This window comes from Notolepis coatsorum, assembly GCF_963971535.1.
Source record: "Notolepis coatsorum genome assembly, chromosome: 12".
Classification (NCBI taxonomy): Eukaryota; Metazoa; Chordata; class Actinopteri; order Aulopiformes; family Paralepididae; genus Notolepis; species Notolepis coatsorum.
Genome location: NC_140176.1, coordinates 42,630,000 through 42,651,308, shown reverse-complemented (window position 1 = coordinate 42,651,308; position 21,309 = coordinate 42,630,000). Strand labels below are relative to the sequence as shown.

General features: G+C 40.8%; 1 protein-coding gene across 1 annotated transcript in view; it reads left to right on the top strand.

Moving 5' to 3' along the window:
* Positions 1-3,315, top strand: part of ube3c (ubiquitin protein ligase E3C) — a gene marked incomplete at its 3' end in the record, with an annotated part of 124,468 nt that extends 121,153 nt beyond the window's left edge. The window contains exon 24 of the mRNA XM_084325633.1: positions 3,145-3,315. Coding sequence (XP_084181759.1) covers positions 3,145-3,315 — 171 coding nt within the window. The remainder of the gene's footprint in view (positions 1-3,144) is intronic.
* Between the last annotated feature and the right edge of the window lie 17,994 nt (positions 3,316-21,309).

Here is a 21,309-nt window from a genome sequence, read left to right as displayed (position 1 = left end):
CATTTTGCTATGATGCCCCTCTAGCTCATGGAATGAACTCAAACAGTCCTTAAAGCTTGAGATTCTCCCCTCTGTTGCACAGTTTAATACCTTGATCTCCAACCTTTGTCAATCAAAAGTTGTACGTGTTTTAATTTATTTGATATCCTTTGCTTTTTGCCTCGTCTTGTTGTCTTATTGTTTAATATGATTGTCTTATTTCTGTATGTACACTCGACGGATGCAGCACAACTACAGTACAATGAAAATAAGTTTGGCATCCAAGCAGAGTGCAAATGTAACAGTAAAGTGCAATAGTAATATTTATACAATGTACAGGTGATTCAACTTGGTATAAAATATATAAATTAGTACTACTGAGTAATAGTGCTACTGCTAATCAGATGTATGTACAGAGTTGTAATATGAATATGTACAGTGGTTTACCGGCAGGGACCGAAACTAAAGCCCGCCGCCCGCCAGGGGCGGTCTGTTTTTACCTTTGGCGCATGACACTTAGAGGGCTGCCCGCCGTGTGGCGTGTAGACGTGTAGTTCATATTCATAACGATACTCGTGTGCGAGTACAGATTATAGCTGCTCGTCTTTTTTTTCTCCGCCGCGAGATCGTTAAAAAACTACAAGTCCCACATTGCACTCAAGTCAACGGTCCAATCACAGTAGAGTGACGTGACTGGTTTCATGAGAAAAAAAAGCAAATGTCTATATCGGACCTCCATGAACTAACGTTACTGTTTAAACAATGACCCAGTCGCCTATTGCTTAATAACAGCGGAGCAGTGCTGCCGTTGCTTCCGCGTATTCCCTGATTGGCTGCGACACGCCCCGCGGCAGGCGCGGCAACCGCAGAGCGGAGCGGCAGAGCTTGCGGAATTATGTAACCGCCCTAATCCGCCATGATTTTCATTCGGCGCTCAGCTCACCTGGCAGCGCAGCGGTCCTGCGGTCCGTTGTTGACGAGTTCGAATCCCATGATATTTTTTTTTTAACGTGATTTTTTTTTTTAATGTGTATTCTTTTGCCGGTTAAGGTTAGGCATGGTTAAGGTTAAGGTTAGGCATTGTTTCGGAGTTGGTTAAGGTTAGAACGGTTAAGTTTAGGCGCTGTTAAGGAGCTGGTTAAGGTTAGAGTTTGTCTTAGAGAATGGCAATATTCTTTCTATGGTTAAGGTTAAGGTTAGGCATGGTTAAGGTTAAGGTTAGGCATTGTTTCGGAGTTGGTTAAGGTTAGAACGGTTAAGTTTAGGCGCTGTTAAGGAGCTGGTTAAGGTTAGAGTTTGTCTTAGAGACAGCCTATTTCCGCACTGCCGCTCTCCCGCGTTGCCGCGGTCACATGGTCAAATTGTCACATTCTTGCACTGCTCCGCTGTTAAAAAGCAACACGCGACCCAGTCAACTATTCACTTTTAGTTTAATACATGACGAGGCATTGTCTAACGGTATCTAGCTGGCTAGCTACTGATAGCTGCTGATATCAACAAATGCTCCAGCAATAGTCTACTCGAGTGCATAATACCTCCGTTCCCTCGTTAGCTAGCTTAGCTAGCTCACGTTAGATGATCCATCTGTCCCAGTAAACTAAATTGTCTTAACGTTATCTACCGGGCTAGCAGTAGCTACAGATAGCTCCTGATATCAATGTCTTATAACATTGATTGAATGCGTATTCTAGCTGAGGGCATGCTGAATGTGATTTGACAAAAGAACCGTAACGTTCTAAATAGGGTCCAGCTGCATCGCCGGAGAATCCTTGCATGCTGAATGTAGGGTCTAGCTGAATATAGGGTCTAGCTGCAGGGCCGGAGAATCCTTGCTGGAGCTGGAGGCTACTCAAGTATACACACAGACAGTGGAGCTGTTTGCAGATAGCAAGCATTTTGACTTATTGCGTGGTGGCGATGTCTCGCAAATAATACAACTACAAGTATGATTATATAATATATATTTTATTTAAAAAAAAATTATATAAAATATATATATATATATATTTTTTAATCAAAAATTTTTTGGCAGGTAAGAAATATGCTTGGCGGGTAGACTCTTCCCATCTACCCGCCACTGGCCGGTGAGTCAAAAAGTTAATTTCGCTCCCTGTTTACCGGTATAAAGACAGTATGGTAGTAGTCTTACTAGCCAGCAGCGTAACTAGTAAGAGTAGGGATATGTATGGATATATAAGGGATAATACTTCCTGCTTCCAACAAATAAGTAGTGCTCATTAAATGTTGTGGGGGTGGCTGGGTAGCGCAGTGGACTAAGCACTCGCCTACCACCGCAGATACTCTGGGATCGAATCCAACTGTCAGTGGTACGGTACCTCCGCTCCGGCTTGGTCAGTCGTCCCTACTAACACAATTGGCAGTGTTAGCGGGTGGGAAGCCGAAGGGTTATGTGCCCTGGTCGTTGTAAACTGCGACTCCTACTGGTCGGTCGGGGTGCCTGTTCAGCAGGGAGGGGATCTGGGGGAAATAGCGTGAACCTCAGCACGTGTTACGTTCTCCCAGTGAAACTCCTCGCTGTCAGGTGAAAAGAAGCGGCTGGCGACTCCACATGTATCGGAGGAGGCATGTGGTAGTTCTACACCCTCCCCAGGCCGACAGTGGGGCAATGCGAGCAACGACCAGGAAGGGAATTGGCATAATGACTAAATTGGGATGGGTGGAAAATACAGAAAAAAGCCCAAAAATAAATAGAAATAAAAATAAATAAAATAAATGTTGTGGATTACCTTTAACATAGGGTGATACCGTAATTCAATATTCAATATATTTATTTTTCATCATATCAGGATTATGTCGGGTTGAAATTACGATATTGTTGCGCAGAATTATGTAATCTACATGAATGATAACTACATTATATAAAGTAAAGTTATTATATTAATAAAAAATTCTAAACTTTGAAATTTGAAAATAACAGGGCTTTGGTTTGATATCACATGTTACATTACCATCATGCAGTTCAATGTGATGAACAGTGATTGGATTATGTACCTACTACCTAGTGATTTTCCATACGTGACCAGATATTGTGATATACAGTGTACTGTATCAACAACCTGGAAAATGTTCGAATAATTATTGTGATATGTTTCACGTCACCCATCACTACTTTAACGCCAACTGCTGTGTGTTTGTGTGGTCTAGGAGCTGTACCCCGCTTTCTGCATCCACAACGGGGGCAACGACCTCGAGCGCTTACCCACCGCCAGCACCTGCATGAACCTGCTCAAGCTCCCCGAGTTCTGCGACCAGCACCTGATGAGGAACAAGCTGCTGTACGCCGTCGAGTCCTCCGCAGGCTTCGAGCTCAGCTGAGGAGGAGGGGAGGAGGAGGAGGAGGAGGAGGGGAGGGAGGAGGGGGCCCACTGTCCCTGCATCCATAGACTCAATGCCACAGAGTGGCCTGGAGGAGAGGGGACTGGTCAAAAGACAGGAAGAGGACGACCAACGATGCACTGACTGACAGCCTGATTCACTGTGCGCGAGAACGAGAATGACGGACAGGTTCACCCACAGACCGGGAAGCGAGGATGTTAAGGGGTCGGGACGTCAAGAGTTTTTATTTCTTATGGCTTTTAAAACAATTTAAACATGTATTCAATTGATAAAAGACTGAACCCGAACAGCGGCGGGTTGAATCTCGCGGCTGTGTTTTTGATTCTTTTTTTTTCTTTTCTTTTTGTTTTTTACTTGTCATGTGCAACAAAAACAAAACAAATAGAAAATAAGTGACCCACGCAAGTTTCCAACAGTAACACAATCCGCTACCTTTCTGTAATCCCACGATAAATAGCGACAACAGTCTTTTTTTTCACCAAAGATTTTAAAGCGGTTTTCGTGGCGTCACGTCGAGAACATACCAGAGGGAGGCGGAGATGGCGGGACTCTGGCGCCACCTGGTGGCGGTCTCAAGGGCTGTGGACGGCGGAGATGCTGCTTGTGTACAGCCACCGTGTACTTTTCAGGCAGAGGTCATGTGATTTAATAAAGATTATCATCATTATTACTAGTAATACACTCATACCATAAATATGCGAAAGCTCTTGGCTGGCTACATCTGTGGATATTCCTAGGTAACCAGACTTGACTATACTGTCGTGCTGGAAGGGGTGGGGGGAGGGGGAAAGTGCTATTGATTATATGGTTATGGATTTGTGAATATGTATATGTTTACAACTACTCTTGTATGATTCATTTATTCAATATTTGTACAGGTTGCTTTTTCTCTATGTTTTTTTTTTTTTTCTGTGACAAACGAAGGCCTCCTGTTTTCACACAACTTGCTAAAGTGAACAATCTATTCTCTAGTCAGTGCCCTGCAGTACAGTTTGCTCTGGTTGAGCAACGGCTGTGTCGAGTTGATAAGGCTTGTGAAAGATCGGTGTAACAAAACAAGTGAAGAAGAAGGAGAGAAAAAAATAAAAAAGAATATCTGGAAATGAATAAAAAGAAAAGAAAAATGTTATTTTGCATTTTAAGAGCCGTAAGTCTATTTTTCTTGTTGCCTGTAATTTACGGTAATGACCTACATAAAACAGTGCTTTGTGGGGAAAATCTCCTGAGTTTTATGGCCTCTGACATATAATTAAAGAAACATCCAGTTAAGAAACACTGAGCAGGACTGTTCTGGCCTACAGCAGCATTATCGGGCGGGCACAAATTAACATTGTATGCGTTAGTCATAAATCTGACCACCCTTTGATGCAGTGCAGGAAATTATTATAATTTTTTTTAATCCTCCTCCTGGACCATTTCCATCCCTCCCATCTATTCCTCCCCTGTGGGAGAGCCAACTACTGCCCCCCCTCGCCCCCATTCCAAACTCCAAAACCCTCACATCCGACGATGGGCCGAGGGAACTCTGACAAAGAGAGAGAGTGGTAATTGGGTCTTAAAAACCAGACTTGTCGTTGAAATGAGGGATTCATCTCAATTACTAAGAGATTTATTCAAGCCTATTACCTTGTGATGGATTATAAGTGACAAAGTTAATGCAGCCGGTTATGAATCATTCTCTGTGTGTGATATAGCCTACTTAAGCTCGCTCATAGGCCTTTCCAAGGGCTTAACTGAGTCCTTCAGGCTTATTTTGTCTACGAGAAGAACAAAACATTCACTTGAGAGGGATGTTACTTTCCAAAACACTAAGACTGCTATTCCCTGTGTTTGGGAATTGAGCTGTAAATATAACCTCCTGTGCCAGCATCACACAAGACGTATAGTTGTCAAGTTAATCCTGGCCCTTTGCTTAGTGAAGAGATGCGTGCACTGTAATAAATCATGAGACGTGCCAAATAAGACTTCTGTCATTCATGGCTGCACTACTACTACTGCTGCTGCACTTTAACTGGTTGTTTTATTTTACACGAGTGGCATCTAGTGGTCGACTTGAGGTACTTTGTTGGGGGAAATTCGATGAGGATTTGGAGGTCAGTGTGGTTTTGATTGATTGATTGAAAATGTTATTAACAGATTGCAGAATGGGTACAATACAGTACAGCTCAATACACACAATTGTTAAGGGAATGCAGACCAGAGAAAGACTTCGTCTTGTTTACATCAGGGTCCCCCATTTTCAATTCATCATAACATATGACACAGATAGACAGTACTGCTACATCTATACATTTATGACATACCAGATTTACAAATACAGTACTGTTTGTGATGCAAAAAGAGTATATACATTTGACGAAGAAACTACATTGGATGGGGGGGGGGGGGGTAACTACATTGGATTATCGACGAAACCTTACTTGGTCCCAAGAAGAGGGTCTCGTGTATTATTGGGTTAGGACATTTACATTGGAGGGGGGTTGAGTTAGGACATTTACAGGGGCCAGTTTCGAATTGCAGTTCGAATTGGTTCATGTAAACAACAGGCGTGAGACTGAGGGGGTCATTTAACCTACATCTACCTGCGCCTGGGATTTAGCCTGCTACAGGAAATCGGTCAGAATAGAGTAGTAAGATGTGTGTGTTTGTTTGTTAAAACTGCGGTGAATGTAGCCTGATGTACTTCAAGTTCAAGTTGTGTTTTATTTGTCACATACAGTATAATGTAAATTACAGTGAAATGCTTGGTTCTGTACGAGCCCCCTGAGATTGTGATTCATACAGTAAAACGAATAAAAGCCAAACACTATACAATATACAAACTAAATACTTATTCGATGTTCTCATGATGCCTTCATCGTATACGTATCGTGTCCCACGGGTCAGTGTTGCGTCATGAGTCCTGAGCACAGCTCTGCCTGTCTGGACTTGAGGGAGTGTCTCCCAGAGTATCTCACTTCTTCATTTACCCAGACTACGTTATCAGCACAGCAGGTCAGCAGCCCATAATATCCTATACTTTCCATATAGATTTCAACAGCTCATTCCTTACATAAAATAACCCAATCACACTTAGCGGAATGTCGGTGTATAACCGTCTATAGCGGTGACTGCAGAGTGCAGACGCGGACCTATCGGTTGCCACAGATTAAATTTGACATAGTTGGTTTCGTTGTTTATTGGTCTACTCTAAAAGGAAGACACTGTCTCTGTGGTCTGTATCTATGGTGACTGTTTCACATCGCATTCCTGTCATAATCTTTTCTTTGAGCCCCGCTCAGTGGGTCTAATTGAATATTGACCGCCATGATGTCCTATATAATTAATAGATATCTATCATTTCCAATGGTACCTCTGGCAGACACTCTGGGCGGCATTTAGTAGGCCAACTGCAAGAACGTCCTTTCCTTCCAGTCGGAATCGATGCAAGCCATATAGCCATAAGGTGCCATAGATGCAAGCCAATTAAAAAATTATAATAGACCTCTATATATATGTATTGGTGGTTATTAGTTCACTGGTTTTCATTTTACATATAGGCTCGGCAGCAACGCCGGAAGAATGAAAGTTATTCTTCATTCATGCAGCAACATTGCGTGATATCTGTCTAAAAGGGGCATTTGACTTTTGGGAGGCTTTTAAGCGAGAATTGACCTTTCGAAAGGTCAATTGGATTGGGGGCCCACCTCCCCTTCTCACACACACAACGCCCCGACCATCCCATCCACTTCTATGTAGAAATGGCGCGTGGGGACGACAGTGAAAAGGTAGGTGTAGCGAGGTGGTCGTCTGGTAATAAGGTTTCCTGGTTCGATTCTGCCGTCTCCCGCCAAGTGTCCTTGAGCAAGACACTTAACCCATAACTGCTCCTGATGCAACTTCATAACTTACTGTAGGCGTGTGCAAGTGAATGGGTGAATGTGAGGCAAACGTTGTAAACCGCTTTGGATAAAAGCACTATATAAATGCAGTCCGTTTAGAAATAAAGTAATATATGGTAATACAAAACAATAATAAAAAAATATATGGTTCTATTTTATATGTTTTAATACTAGCCTAAAAATAACAAATGAAGACAATTTAAGAGTTCTAGATGATCTAGTAGCTATGTGCTGAGATGGCGTACACGTTTACTTATTTATTTCCTTTCTTTTTTTCTTCTTATTTTTGCATTGGTGGGGGCCTATGTACGATAGGCTGGGGCCCCACAACACATAATTTGCTTGTCGGATTTAATTTGCCTGTTGGTAAATCTATCTATGGGTAAACTTCATGGCTTTTTTGTGTCCTGTAACTTGGAATAGACTATAGGGCTAGGCAAATCTCACTGTCATTTTCAGCTAATTACATAAATTACATGTTATATACAGGACTGTCGAATATAGCAGATGGCGGCAGATCATTCGCAGTTGCCTGTCAAAGGTGGGAACAACAACATAGCAGGGCTAGGGCTCTACAATCTAACAATAACGACAGTCGTTTCTTTAGTCATTTCCAAAATTGTGTAGAATAATTCCGCGTCTACCGGTGTAGGAAGACCCTGTGATTATGTTCTGGCTCGCATTATGGGCAAATAGCCATATCATACGGATGGTAAATACACCTGCACATAACCCTTAGTGCTGTATGATAGCATGTACTATAATGCTGTACCATATATATATTTATTCACACCACATATACCTATCTTCAACACCTGTCTGTGTTGTCCTGTACTGTACTATATCTGTACATATCCTACTCTTAGTTACACTGCTGGCCAGTAGTAGTCATACTGTCTCTATTTATATAATAGAACTCTATACATCTGATTAGCACTACACTCGGTAGTACTAATTTGTATATTTTTTACCCAGTTTAATCACCTGTACATTGTATACTGCTGTTGAACTTTACTGTCACATTAGCACTCTGATTGATTGATTGATTGATTGATTGATTGATTGATTTATTGATTGATTGATTGACTCTGGTTGGATGCCAAACTTTATTTTCGTTGTGCTGTATAATGACATGACAATACATTTTAATCTAATCAAATCTAAATGCAACCATGTATTTCTGTGTCAAAAGTCAATGTGTGTGTGCGTGCAGACAGTGGCGGTTCTAGACCCTTTTTAGGGGGGCTGAAGCCCTAAATGTAATATTAACCCCCCTAGCGGCACGGTGGTGTAGTGGTTAACACTGTCGCCTCACAGCAAGAAGGTCCAGGGTTCGAATCCCGCTTGGGGACCAGGTTTCCATGATGCCAGTTACCCAGGTGGGGTATCTCCCAGGCCTTTCTGTGTGGAGTTTGCATGTTCTCCCCGTGCTCGCAAGGGTTTCCCCCCCCGATAAGATAAACCCAATGGAAAAACATGCACAACAACAAGATCGCTAACGCTGTGGCGTCCTTGACGAAGACGGACAGGAGCACTTGGATTGGTCCCCTGGCGCGGCTCACGTGGCGCCTGTCTGCTCCCGGCTGCCCTTGGGGGGGAAGGACGACGGGATGGGTTAATCGCAGATACGCATTGTATGCATGGTTCGCATGTGTGCCAAATGGTGACCTCGGAGCAGGTCCTAAATTAAATTAAATTAATTATTAAATTAATTAAGATTCATTTTTTATTTTATTTTTTTATTACATTTTTTAATGTTTTATTCTTGTTTTATTATTATTATTATTATTATTATTATTATTATTATTATTATTATTATTATTATTATTATTATTATTATTATTATTATTATTATTACAGACATGGATTGCCGGTAGTAGCCTGTTGACCTCATTGGTCAACTATATAAAAAAAAAAATGTATTCAAAGACGTTTGTAACGGGAAATATTAACCCTTTTTCCGCCAATCACGTGTTAAGGCGGGTTTCTCCGCCATGCGTTGTCTGCCAATCACGGCGTAAGCCGTGTTTGAGATCAATATTTCATATTTTCGTCATGGTATTCATATTTCACCCACGGAGTCTTGGCTGATGCTGTCTGAGCCATCACAACTCTGCAACGCTTCAATACCGCCACCTGGTGGCCGATCGGCGAGTTGGTGGCCTGGTGGCCGATCGGCGAGTTGCATCACTCTCCCCCACCCTCCTACAAGGACCACAATGGAAATAAGCTCTGAGCTTTTTTGTGTTTTATCCTTGGCAGTATAACCTGACTGTGCTCTTCTGTCACATGTTTATTTTTATATTGTCAAATAAAGTCATTCATTCATTCATTCATGCCAAACCGGAAGTGCCCATTGGAGCTCGGTCCGTCCCCTATTTTCGTCCAGCCACTCGTTTATCGTCCCGGGGCTCAATACAGACACCGTCGATATGGATCTTTGCCATAACTCAATAATCAACATGATTTGGACGTGTGTATTAGTAATATACAAACCGGAAATGGATTGCATCGATCAACATCCCATAATTGGGATCTGTTTGCTCCACTCTCATCGCCCAACGCTACAAGGAGACTGGGGTGAGTTTCAGCGTTTTTCTTGATCATTTTCGATACAAACTGCTCTGATCAATATATCACCCATACTACATAAATCATTTAACGTCGGTCATTGAATTATAAACAACCCCCCCCCTCCGTTCACCCGCAGATGATCAGTCATGACGTTTAGGACCATGTACAGTTGAAATTTTTTATATAGCATGGATCGGTATCAAACTGCATTTGATAATCTAATATATGCATTTATGCCTATATCTCACGTTCTATGAAATACTGCAGAAAACGATAAAACATATTTATACTCTAGACGGTATTTTAGTTGTTCTTCCTAAAGTCATTTTCTTCACTATTTTGGAATCATGTAGAATCTTTTGATTGAGCTTGTTTTTTTAAAGAAAAAATGTATCATTTAGATGCCTTTATTTCATATTCGATGCAGACGGTAGGCTATATATAGCACATTTTGTTTGGTTTTCAGTTTTCAATCCATAATAAGTTAACAGAAAAAATAAGTACACAACCACATTATTTCAACCTAATAAAACTATGTTTATTGTCACAATGGTGACCGTAATAATGTTTTTGTTATAAGGCTCTGAAAATGTTACTGAATGATGTATCAATGTATTTCCAGCTAAATTGAAATAATAAAGGGTCTCAATTAAATATGTGTAGTGTCACATGACCAGAACACAGCTCAGTCGTCGCAAGGTTTAACTGAGGCTAACGTTAACATGATGGCACACCCTCCTCCAATCCCTCCACCGGAGCAAGGCCAGAGAGAGAGAGGAGAGGAGAGGAGAGGGAGAGGAAAGGACCGGAGAGGAGAGGAGAGAGAGAGAGAGAGGAGAGAGAGAGGGAGAGAGAGAGAGAGGGAGAGAGAGAGAGAGAGAGAAAGACGTTCAAGTTAACATGCAGCCCCATCTGTATGAAAATAAACAGCTGCCTACCTGCATGTCGCTGTCAGTGAGATCCCTGGCCCTGTTTTGCTTTACTGAGCTCCGTTATCTGGGGTAGTAGTTGGTCCCTTTAACCCTTTCTCTGCCATGCTTATGTACATCCTTATACCATCCTCTGCCAGCTCTATTTGTCTATGGAGAAGTTCCCCTTCTTTGCAGGGCTATAACTTTTTAAATTGTATTGCTAAATTGACATTACTATGGCCCATTCAACATCAATTATCTATCGTTTAGGATGTAGCAACGTTCTACTTTTTCATTCACATATTCATACTAAAATACGGTCTAAAGTATAAATATGTTTTTATCGTTTTCTGCAGCATTCTGCAGAACGTGATTTATAGCCCTAAATGCTAGGGCTGTCTTAAATACTTCGAAGCGTCGTTCTATGGCACAAGCTTCGAACATTAAAAAAAAAACCGAAGTTAAAAAAAAAAAAAAAAAAAATCTAAATCTTTTTTTTCATTATTTTTTTTACTTCGGTGTGTGTGTGTGTGTGTGTGTGTGTGCGTGCATGGGGCCATTGGGTGGGGCCGGGGGACAAATACACTGGAGGAAAGTAACCCAGCTCAGTCAGCACTGCCCAAATTATATCATCACTATTGCCTGTTTGAAGGATATCATCCTCAAACACATATACCACCTACACGCCTATTCTCAGTCCTTGCCCCACCCCAGTTAGGACAGCCGAATCCCGTCCAATCTTTCGCCGTCGACTAAAGATGCACTTCTTCAACCATTATCTGAAATAAAATTAAAAAAAATTTAAATAAAAAAAATCTAACCCTAACTAACCTTACTGTCATGCACTTGTCCTAATAAACTAACCTACACTGTAACACGCAACACTTTGATGAATATTGTTACTCAGCTGATAGAGTTGTATCCTTCCTGATGACCTGTCGTACAGAACTTGTAAGTCGCTTTGGATGACTAAATGACTAAATGTAAATGTGAATGTAAATGCCTTGTAGAATTCCACACATAAGAAAGAAAGATACTATAGGATGAATAAACAAAATAGGAAATAAAATGTAGAAATGCATGCAATACATAAATAAATATGAATCTCCATATATGAAATAGAACATTTAGATAAGGTGCTACTGAGATGTTTTGGTGAGTTCTTTGTTTTTTTGTGGAAGTAGCCCTTCTTAAAAATGCATGAACATTCACTGATAATTGATCTGTAGTGGAGTCTACAAGGTCTACATTGCCGGACCATGTAGAATCCGGACCTTGTAGACTGACATAATTCTGTGCATAGTTTAGTCTACACAGGCCATATTTCAAATAATCAAAATCTTACTTCATTCATCTTAAACATTCTTGATTTGGGGGATTGGTAGTTCCCATGAAATCTGAAGTTGTTCAAACGACAACAGCGATCCACCTTGAATTAAATCACACAGCCGTGTTGGCTGCGTCACAGTCACGAAAGGGGCTACTTAATTCATTAATCCAATCCACTTTATTTATAGAGCACATTTAAAAACAACTAAGTTTACCAAAGTGCTGTACAAGTGGGGACGCGAGAAGTCCGCAGGGAGTGGGGGTGCTGAGATATCGATCGTTTTTGATAATTTTTTTTTTTTTTTTTTAATATATATATTATATAATTATACTTGTAGTTGTATTGTCTGCGAGACATCGCCACCACGCAACACGTCAAAATGCTCGCTATCTGCAAACAGCTCCACTGTCTGTCACGTCATAACCAACACTCGTTCACTAGAGGATACTATGATGAATTGAAAATGGGGGACCCTGATGTAAACAAGACGAAAGTCTTTCTCTGGTCTGCATCCCCTTAACAATTGTATGTATTGAGCTGTACTGTACTGTACCCATTCTGCAATCTGTTAATAAACTTTTCAATCAAACTTTTCAATCAAAACCGCTGCCCAACTCCGCGCTCTGAGCGTGCGAGACAAACAATGTAACCGTTCTGATGCACACATCACAGCCCAGCTTACCCCACCTGGCTGTTGCGCCCTCCCTCTGCAATTCGTTCCCCGCATACATGATCGCCGAGTGCCGACATGCAAAAGGTCTTCGATCACCCTCCCGGGGGCTCGAATAGTTCTGCTGGCTTGTTCATATATTCCTTTACTGCGAATTCAGCGTCCCAAAAGTTAACTATCCCAGGCAGGGCGCTGGGATAGTTGTGTCTATTTTTTTTTACCAACGGATTTCCAGTTCCGCGTTGACACTTCCAGGCCGCGTCTATTCGAATCCCAACCGGTTCATGCGTCGGCTACACGCTGTTAATAACACTGCATTATCGAGACAGCGCCCCTATGACGATCTGAATGAATTCCAAGAGTAGGGTAAATCTGCAGTGCCGTTCCGCTCTGTGACATGAGTAGCCTCGGTTACAAATTTGGAATAAAATCCAAAACAACCTTGCAGTTGCAGTTACACTCCCATCCAGCAGGGGGTGCTGCAGCCCCTGCCGCACTCCCCCTTCCCGCGTCCACAACATAAGATATAAAAAAAAATTAAAAATTAATAACTTTTTTTTTAATTCGAAGCCAAAAATAAATTCGAAGGTCAGCCCTACTAAATGCATTATATTGATGATCAAATACAGTTTGATAGCGATCAGCGCCAGATAAAAAAATTCAAATGGACGTGCTTCTAGAAGTTACTACTCATCATCTGATGTTGACCGGATGGGGGGGGGGGGGTCGTTTATAATTCCGTGGCCAACGTTAGATGATTCATGTAGTGTGGGTGATATGATCATCAGAGCAGTTTGTATCGAACACTGTCATAATAAACGCTGAAACTTACCCCAGTCTCCTCGGGCCGTTGGGCGATGAGCGTGGAGCAAAAAGATTGCTATTATGGGATGTTGAAATATGCGATCCATTTCCAGGTTGTATAATAGTATATACGTCCAAATCATGTTGTTTATCGAGTTATTGGTAACGGATCGCTATCCATTGTGTCGAGCTCGAGTCCCGGGAGCTATAGCGAGTGGTCGGACCGAATTTGGATGAGCACCAGTTTCCGTTTTCCGGTTTGCTGTTTGGGCGATCCGCCGATCGGCCACCAGATGGCGCTCTTGAACCGTTGGAGAGTTGAGAGGAGATCAACAGTAGATCTCAAGTCTCCGCGGGAGAAATATGATTGCCATCACAGATTTTTGAAATATTGATCTCAATGACGTGTTACGACGTGACGGCGTCATTGGCAGATTAAGCATGGCGAGCAATGACGTGTTACGGCGTCCTTGGCGATTAAAGGGTTAAGCTGCACACCGGAGCATCTTTTAATCCAGCTGTTTGCTGTTCTCTGATATTTAAGGACATTTTGTTGATGCGTCGCTCGACACTTCGAGCTGACATGGGGATATCTTTTATCCTTGATTTGATTGTCTCTTTGTTTGGCAAGCCTTCAAACAAAACATCTGAGCTACAGAGAAAAGCCTTGATATACTCAGTGAATGGCTTTCCACATTTCGCAATGCAATGAGCAATGCGATAGCTTGCTTCAGTTGCGTGGTTTTTAGCAGTCGTGAACACTTTGAGGGTGCTGGCTTGCTTCCCATACCTGGCCACGGCATGTTTAATAGATTCTGCCTGATCCGCCTGATCTTTGACTTTTTTGACGCTTCGTCTCAAAATGGCGTTTCACACCTGACGTTCGGCAAACTACATTTTCTAAACATAAGTACACACAGCATGGTCCTTCTGACACACAAACCTGTAGTAGTCTGTCCACGAGGGCTGGAATGCCCGAATTTCCTTTGCTTTAACTTTCTTAGCGGGGGTTGCCATCATGACAGAATGCAACCGCAGCACTGTGTGATGATTACCTGTGAACTGCGCGAGGGCGCGGGAGGCCAGCTGACTGCTGACAGCTGAGCACCATAGGATGTACCATGTATTAGCTGTCATAGGGGTGTGCAAACCAGTCAACTTACAAAAAAGAGCCTGTTGGAGGATTTCAACAAGATAAATGCGACAATGCAAAATATTTTACTATAATATTTCAAAGCGAAGTAAAAAAAATGAAAAAAAAAATTATTATTATTATTTTTCTGGGGACATTGATTAATTTAAGCTTATTCTGGAAGAAATTACTGTGAGTGTCAACCATCGGCGTATTTAGACCACTTTCACTGGGGCACGTGCCCAAGTATCGATCAGCTGTGCCCCAGTGAAAGTGGTCTAAATACGCCGATGGTTGACACTCACAGTAATTTCTTCCAGAATAAGCTTAAAATAGCAAAGGATATATGGTTGATCATTTGTCTGTCTATATCGTGTCTGTTTGTCTCTCTCTCTCTCTCTCTCTCTCTCTCTCTCTCTCTCTCTCTCTCTCTCTCTCTCTCTCTCGCTCTCTCTCTCACACCTTTGTAAAACACTCATGATGAGACCAAAAAAAATAAATGCCTTTGAAAACAATATGTTGTTGTGCTGAGAGACGGGAGTCGGAGGCGGTGTTGCAAAGCTGAATGTAACTCCTTTAATATTCATCAGCACAAACCAAACACAAGCTACAGTACGTTACTGGAAAGCTAGAATGAATGCCGGTGGCAGGAAGTGCCACACCCTAAATCGTTCGGGGGGAACCAATATTCCCAACAACAGTTCTGTGTGAATAATGTACAATCACTACAATGTAAAGATATATAAGATGGTATATATATATACATATTGTTCACACTATGGTGAGGCATGAGACATGGTGTACTGTTTACACATTCAAGTGGTTAGGGCTGGGCGATATAATGATAACGATCGAAAAAAAATCGAGTCTTTTTGTGTGTTAAACCCAGAGACAGTAGACAGACTTGTCTTTCTTGCCTGCAACTTAAAGTAATGGCTTTGCTTGTCCAAATGACAATACTGACCAAATTGAGATATATTTTTCTCTTGTTTGCTTTCTAATGTAAAATACAGTTTGAAACCGTCTGTACACAGTAGGCTATGTGTGCTAGCGCAGCTAGCAGAGCTAGTCTCCAGTCATGAGTCACGGTGCACACCAAAAAAGTGCCAAAAGATAGAAAAGAAACTAGCAGAGCCAGAACTGTTCAACTCCCCTGGTGCCACAGCCAGCAGAGAAGCCTGTTTACTTTCGCTTTCAAACCAGCTGCAGCCTGAGAACTGGAGTGTGAGGAGCTGTAACACTAAAGATGGCGGCAACGACTAAGAATTGCTGCAAAATAAACATACATCTGTTGTTTTTCTTAATACTTATAACAATATCGATAATTATGGATATCGCGTGATATGATATTGTTATCGATATCGTTATTGCGATATCATTTTTGTTTGTCATCAGTTTCCCAAATAATTATCAAACTGGTGAACTACACGCCTGTAGCCCCTAAAGCTGCTAAAATACACATTTTGTTTACTGTTTTGTTTCTAGAAGTAGAGCAGGGCCCTGTTTCTTGTACGTGGTTCAACTAAGTCGATCAAGATGTCATTATCCAGCTTCAGTTAACCCGATGTTTGAAGCCGGGATTTTCCTGTTTCATGAAGGTGGATTCAGTCTCGTTAACTCAAGCCAGACTTGCGACTCAGGCTAAATGCGCGCGGCCGTTTTAGGTGAAAAGCCAGCACGTATCGATGGCAGAGATCCTGATTCTCAACGGCATTGATTGATTAATTGATTTAAGACTTTATTGACAGATTGCAATACGGCTCAATCGCCTCGCCGACAAGTTAAATGCGTTATCTATAGGCTAATTCTAAGTCCCTCATTACCTCAATCAATCAGATTATATTTCTTTAAACTTGCCTGCTGGATTGAATAATCAAATGAGATCTTGCTAGCGAAAATAATTAGTTAAATTGTTATACAGAATTACGATACGGCTCTCTTACCCATTGATTGATGTATAGTCGATCTTTAACTTATCTCCAATGTGGTCTAACGGGTTGTTCTGTTGACTTTCACACAGACGACCGGGGTTCGAGACCCTAGTCGTCTCCTTCTTTTTGCAATATAGGAATAATTCAATTTGGTGCACGTTGAGAGCTATATAAAGAATGACATCCTCAATGCATGTAGATTTATAATATTTTAACTTAAAACCAGGCTACTTTGGCGTATAATCATTAATATTATATTCAAAAAAATCATATTGGAAAGACCGGGTTTTGAACCCCGGTCGCTGGGTTGGCAGGCTTGAGCACTACCGCTGGGCCACTGTGGCAGATGGGATAAATTCATTGTTTATACATTAATGAACGAGAGACCCGTGTTTAGAATATCCTTTGTTTTGAATGAAGTTTATCTCTTTATCCTCATTCATTAATGTGACGTCAACGGCTCATTCAATTTCTCAAATCCGTCAAACAGCGCATCTCATCAGACATCTTAATCCCAGTTACAATTAAAATAACCACATAATGTGTACATCGCACGAGCGAGCGCCACCGTCGCCACGGTATATATAACGTGCATTATTTAGGACAAAGTGAATTTAGTATCAGCATTTTGGGTCTATTTTACATTTCAAAAGCCCCCTCTGGAAGAATGGAGCACAAAAACGTAATTCAGAATGGTAAAATGCAGATTGTAGACTGTGGGAATAGTTTCAGGAAACGGACTGTCACTTCTTTGCGGGGGCGTGGCGATGGTTCAGGCTAACTTGAACTTGAACTCTGCTTTCGACCAGGCTCAAACTTTTGGATCTGTTGTCATGGTGATTTGGAAAATCCACGTACAGGGAACCGGAATGTCCGGCTAACTCAGTTATCCAGTTAAAGTTATCCGGCTAACTCAGTTATCCAGGTACAAGAAACAGGGCCCAGGTTGGAAACCCTAAGTATTACTCTCCCCAAAACCAAGACTTCTCCCCAAGCAGAAACAATTTATGAGTAACGCATACCTACTCTCATTATGGGCGGTAAGTGTGTACACAAAGTTAAAACACAGATATACACATTCTCTCAAGTAGATAGATGGGTTATCAATGAATCATTTTTTTTTTTACATGTATTAACTCTAGAATTGCCACAGTTATCTACAATAGCAACGATAAAGAAGTGCCAACCACATATTATTATAATAATTCATCCGGTTTTCTTTGAAGTGTTTTGGTTAATCAGAGTGTTTACCAATCGTATATTATCGTTTTTGTGTTCTTTTTTATTACATCACTAACAAAATAATAAAAGAAAAATACTCATTTAATCAGATTAATCACTTTATTCAAATTGAGGATTTAGTTTGAGGATATAAAAAAATAAAAGAATTTATAAAAAGAAAATGAGAATTATTTTTTTTATTTACATTTATTCATTAAAGGGGAACTATTTTACTATTTATTTCACTATTTGGGCACTTTTACACAATTCTTGTGAGTTTATGGAACACCTCTGTAATTATATATATTTTTTAATTCATTGTTTTGTATTTCTAATCAAGTCCTCAAAAACAGCATTTTTCTACCTCAAGATCTCGAGCTGTTTTGAGCCTGGGCACCTAAACCACTGCGCCGCGGCGCCGGCGCCTGAACATTATCATGCAGCGGTGTCTTTCTGACATCACAAATCATCACATTTTCAGATGACTCAGTTCAGTGAGGGTGAATATTGTGAGAGGAGAATTGGAAGAATGCGCCAATATGAGAATTAGAGACATAGATCATATTAATATAAGTCCACATAGCTAGGAAACAATGCTAAACACTGAAAAAAGGCCATTTATAAGATAGTTCCCCTTTAAAAACGAAGGTTTGAACGTCCGTTCGAAAAACCCTGACGAAGTTTGAATCACTTTATTCAAATTGAGGATTTAGTTTGAGAAACACTTTCATTGCCAGCCATGCGGTACGGTACGCTTTACCCCCCTTGAATGCCACCACCCACTTCAATGATAGAGCTCTCATATTTGCAAACGCATAAACTATGTCTTAAATTATGGCTATGTGTCTAATCTGGCCGTCGCTTATCAATGACTTGTTTGCAGTCAACATTGTCGAAACGGATTGTTTTTTAATCGGTTCATTTCCGTTTTATACCATTTTGAAAAACACTCGTTTTTTTAAGTTTCAGGAAAATATAAAGATTCTGTGATAATCGTCCTTTACTGGAATATTCTGGAATACACAAAAAACGTTGTCATTTTTCGGCCTATTTATGAATCGTTTTCAAAGAAACGCTAGATTATCGATAGTATACTTTAGGGCTGACCCCTATTATTCGATTAGTCGACTAATCTGTTGAAAGGAGCCGTAGTCGACTGGCCAACCTCTTAGTCGAATATAATAAAAAAATAAATTTATCATTCTTTCCAAAATAAAAGAGGCCTAGAAGCGTGGCTAACGCTAATGGCACGCATACCAGAGGCTAACTGCCTACGAAAACAGGCACAGAGGCACTGAAAGAGGATTTCACCCATCTAATGAACACACTAGAGTAGACTAGACAAATATCAAGATGTATCCATCAGGGGCGGGGCTAGGGGGTGGCTACTTGGGCTCAAGCCCTGAATGTTTTCTGAAAAGCCCCGAATCTATTTAAAAAAAAAAAAAAAAATTATATATATATTTTTTTTTGATAATTCATCATTGTTACATGAAAATATGTTTGCACCAGATTTAGCAGAAGCTAATTTCCATCTGTGGTCTATCCAGCTGCTAACTGTATTTGAGTGAGTTAAGTCTTGGTGTTATGGTAGACTCAGACCTAAGCTTTAAATCACAATCAACAAGTTGACAAAAACTTAATTCTTCCACCTTAGAAACATAGCTAAAGTACGGCCATTTATAAATCAAAAGGACGCTGAAAACCAGATCCATGCCTTTATCTCAAGCCAACTCGACTACTGTAATGCACTCATTACCGGCCTCCCTAAAAAATACGATGATAACTATTTTATTGCAATGCACTATTGCATTATTTTATTCTATTTTACTAACTATTTTATTGCACTGCACTATTTTACTTTGTATCAGTGAATCATAGACGCCTGGCCATAAGAGCATTCGGAGCATCTCTGCTCTCCCACTATTGAACTTGGGGGAGCAAAGGTATGCTCTTGCTCCACCACTTTTTGATCATATGAAAAATATGATATATCCCCATCAATATATAAATCTAACCATAACTACGTTATGGTTAACTGAGTTTTATAGTGAAAAGAGCAGCTTTATTGGTCAAGATTGAAGGCTCTATATTGCAGGAAATTGCACGTACAGGTTCATTAAATTAAAAAAAAATCTGACGTGGAGGGGGTCCTGCCTGACCCCCTCAAAAAAAGAAAAAAAAAAGCGGGCACCTATCTGGGCTAAGCCCTGGATCTCCTACAATCCTAAATCCGCCCCTGGTATCCATCAGTGGACCAATTGCATGCTTTTGCAGAGCACAAGAAGCCTTCAGTCGACTCCTTCAGACATTAAGCACCCCCACAGCCCAAATGGAATGATAAAAAAGTTAAAAAAATAAATAAATAAATAAAAAAGTTTAAAAATATTCTATATATATATATTTCTTTTTTAAGTCGACCAATAGTCGACTAACGGCAAATTTTGGCCAATCCTAGTCGACCATCCAAATCCTTAGTCGGGGACAGCCCTAGTATACTTATGCACGCTATAGAAGCGAGCTGAAAAATCGATTCTCTCATTTCCTGATCAGCACACACACACACGCACACACACACATATGGCACACGTTGATATCTCTGTGAAAAAAGCTCTGATTATCCTAAGACTGGTAAAATAGATTCCTTACCGCAGATCAGATGTTCTCCAAAAAGATTATTCCAATTCCTGATCGCCATTCCAAATATCGATCGCGTTTATTGATCCAACGCTGGGTACTGGAAATATGTATTCCACGCTGTTCTGGGGCTCTTGGCAATGAATCCGATCGTCTCGGGTGACTTGTCTGAGAAGTAAAATGAGGAAGCAGGATTTCCCCCCCCCATGTGTTTCATTCAATCCATTCCAAAGGGGTGCAGTACCACAGGGAGAGACGATAGGGGGTGGTATTTTCCCAATGGAGCTCAGAGAGAGTTTGTAGCACTAACGTGAGGCTAGATTGATGAAATATGAATTCAAATCGCTAATAAAAAAAAGCGAGATCTCTCGTCATTGGCAATGAACGGTCGGCATGAACAAACGAGATCTCGTCGTTGGCATTGAAAGTGTTAAAAACGAAGGTTCGAACGTCCGTTTGAAAAACCCTGACGAAGTTTGAATCACTTTATTCAAATTGAGGATTTAGTTTGAGGATATATATATAAATAATTTAGAATTTAAAATTTTTAAATTTTACTTTTTTAATAAAAAACGAAGGTTCGAACGTCGAACGTTTTGACTTGTTGCGTGGTGGCGATGTCTCGCTGATAATACAACTACAAGTATAATTATATAATATATATATTTTATAAAAAAATAAAATAAAAAGTATATATATATATTATTTTTTTTATAAAACCAAAAACGATCGGTATCGGCCGATATGGCTCATAGACGATCGGTGATCGGTATCGGTGGCAAAAAACGTGATCAGGGCATCCCTAAAAAACAGGCTTCGGGGACAGCCTTACCAAACATTATTTATATTATTCAAATGGAACTCAAACATGTTCCGTTGTGA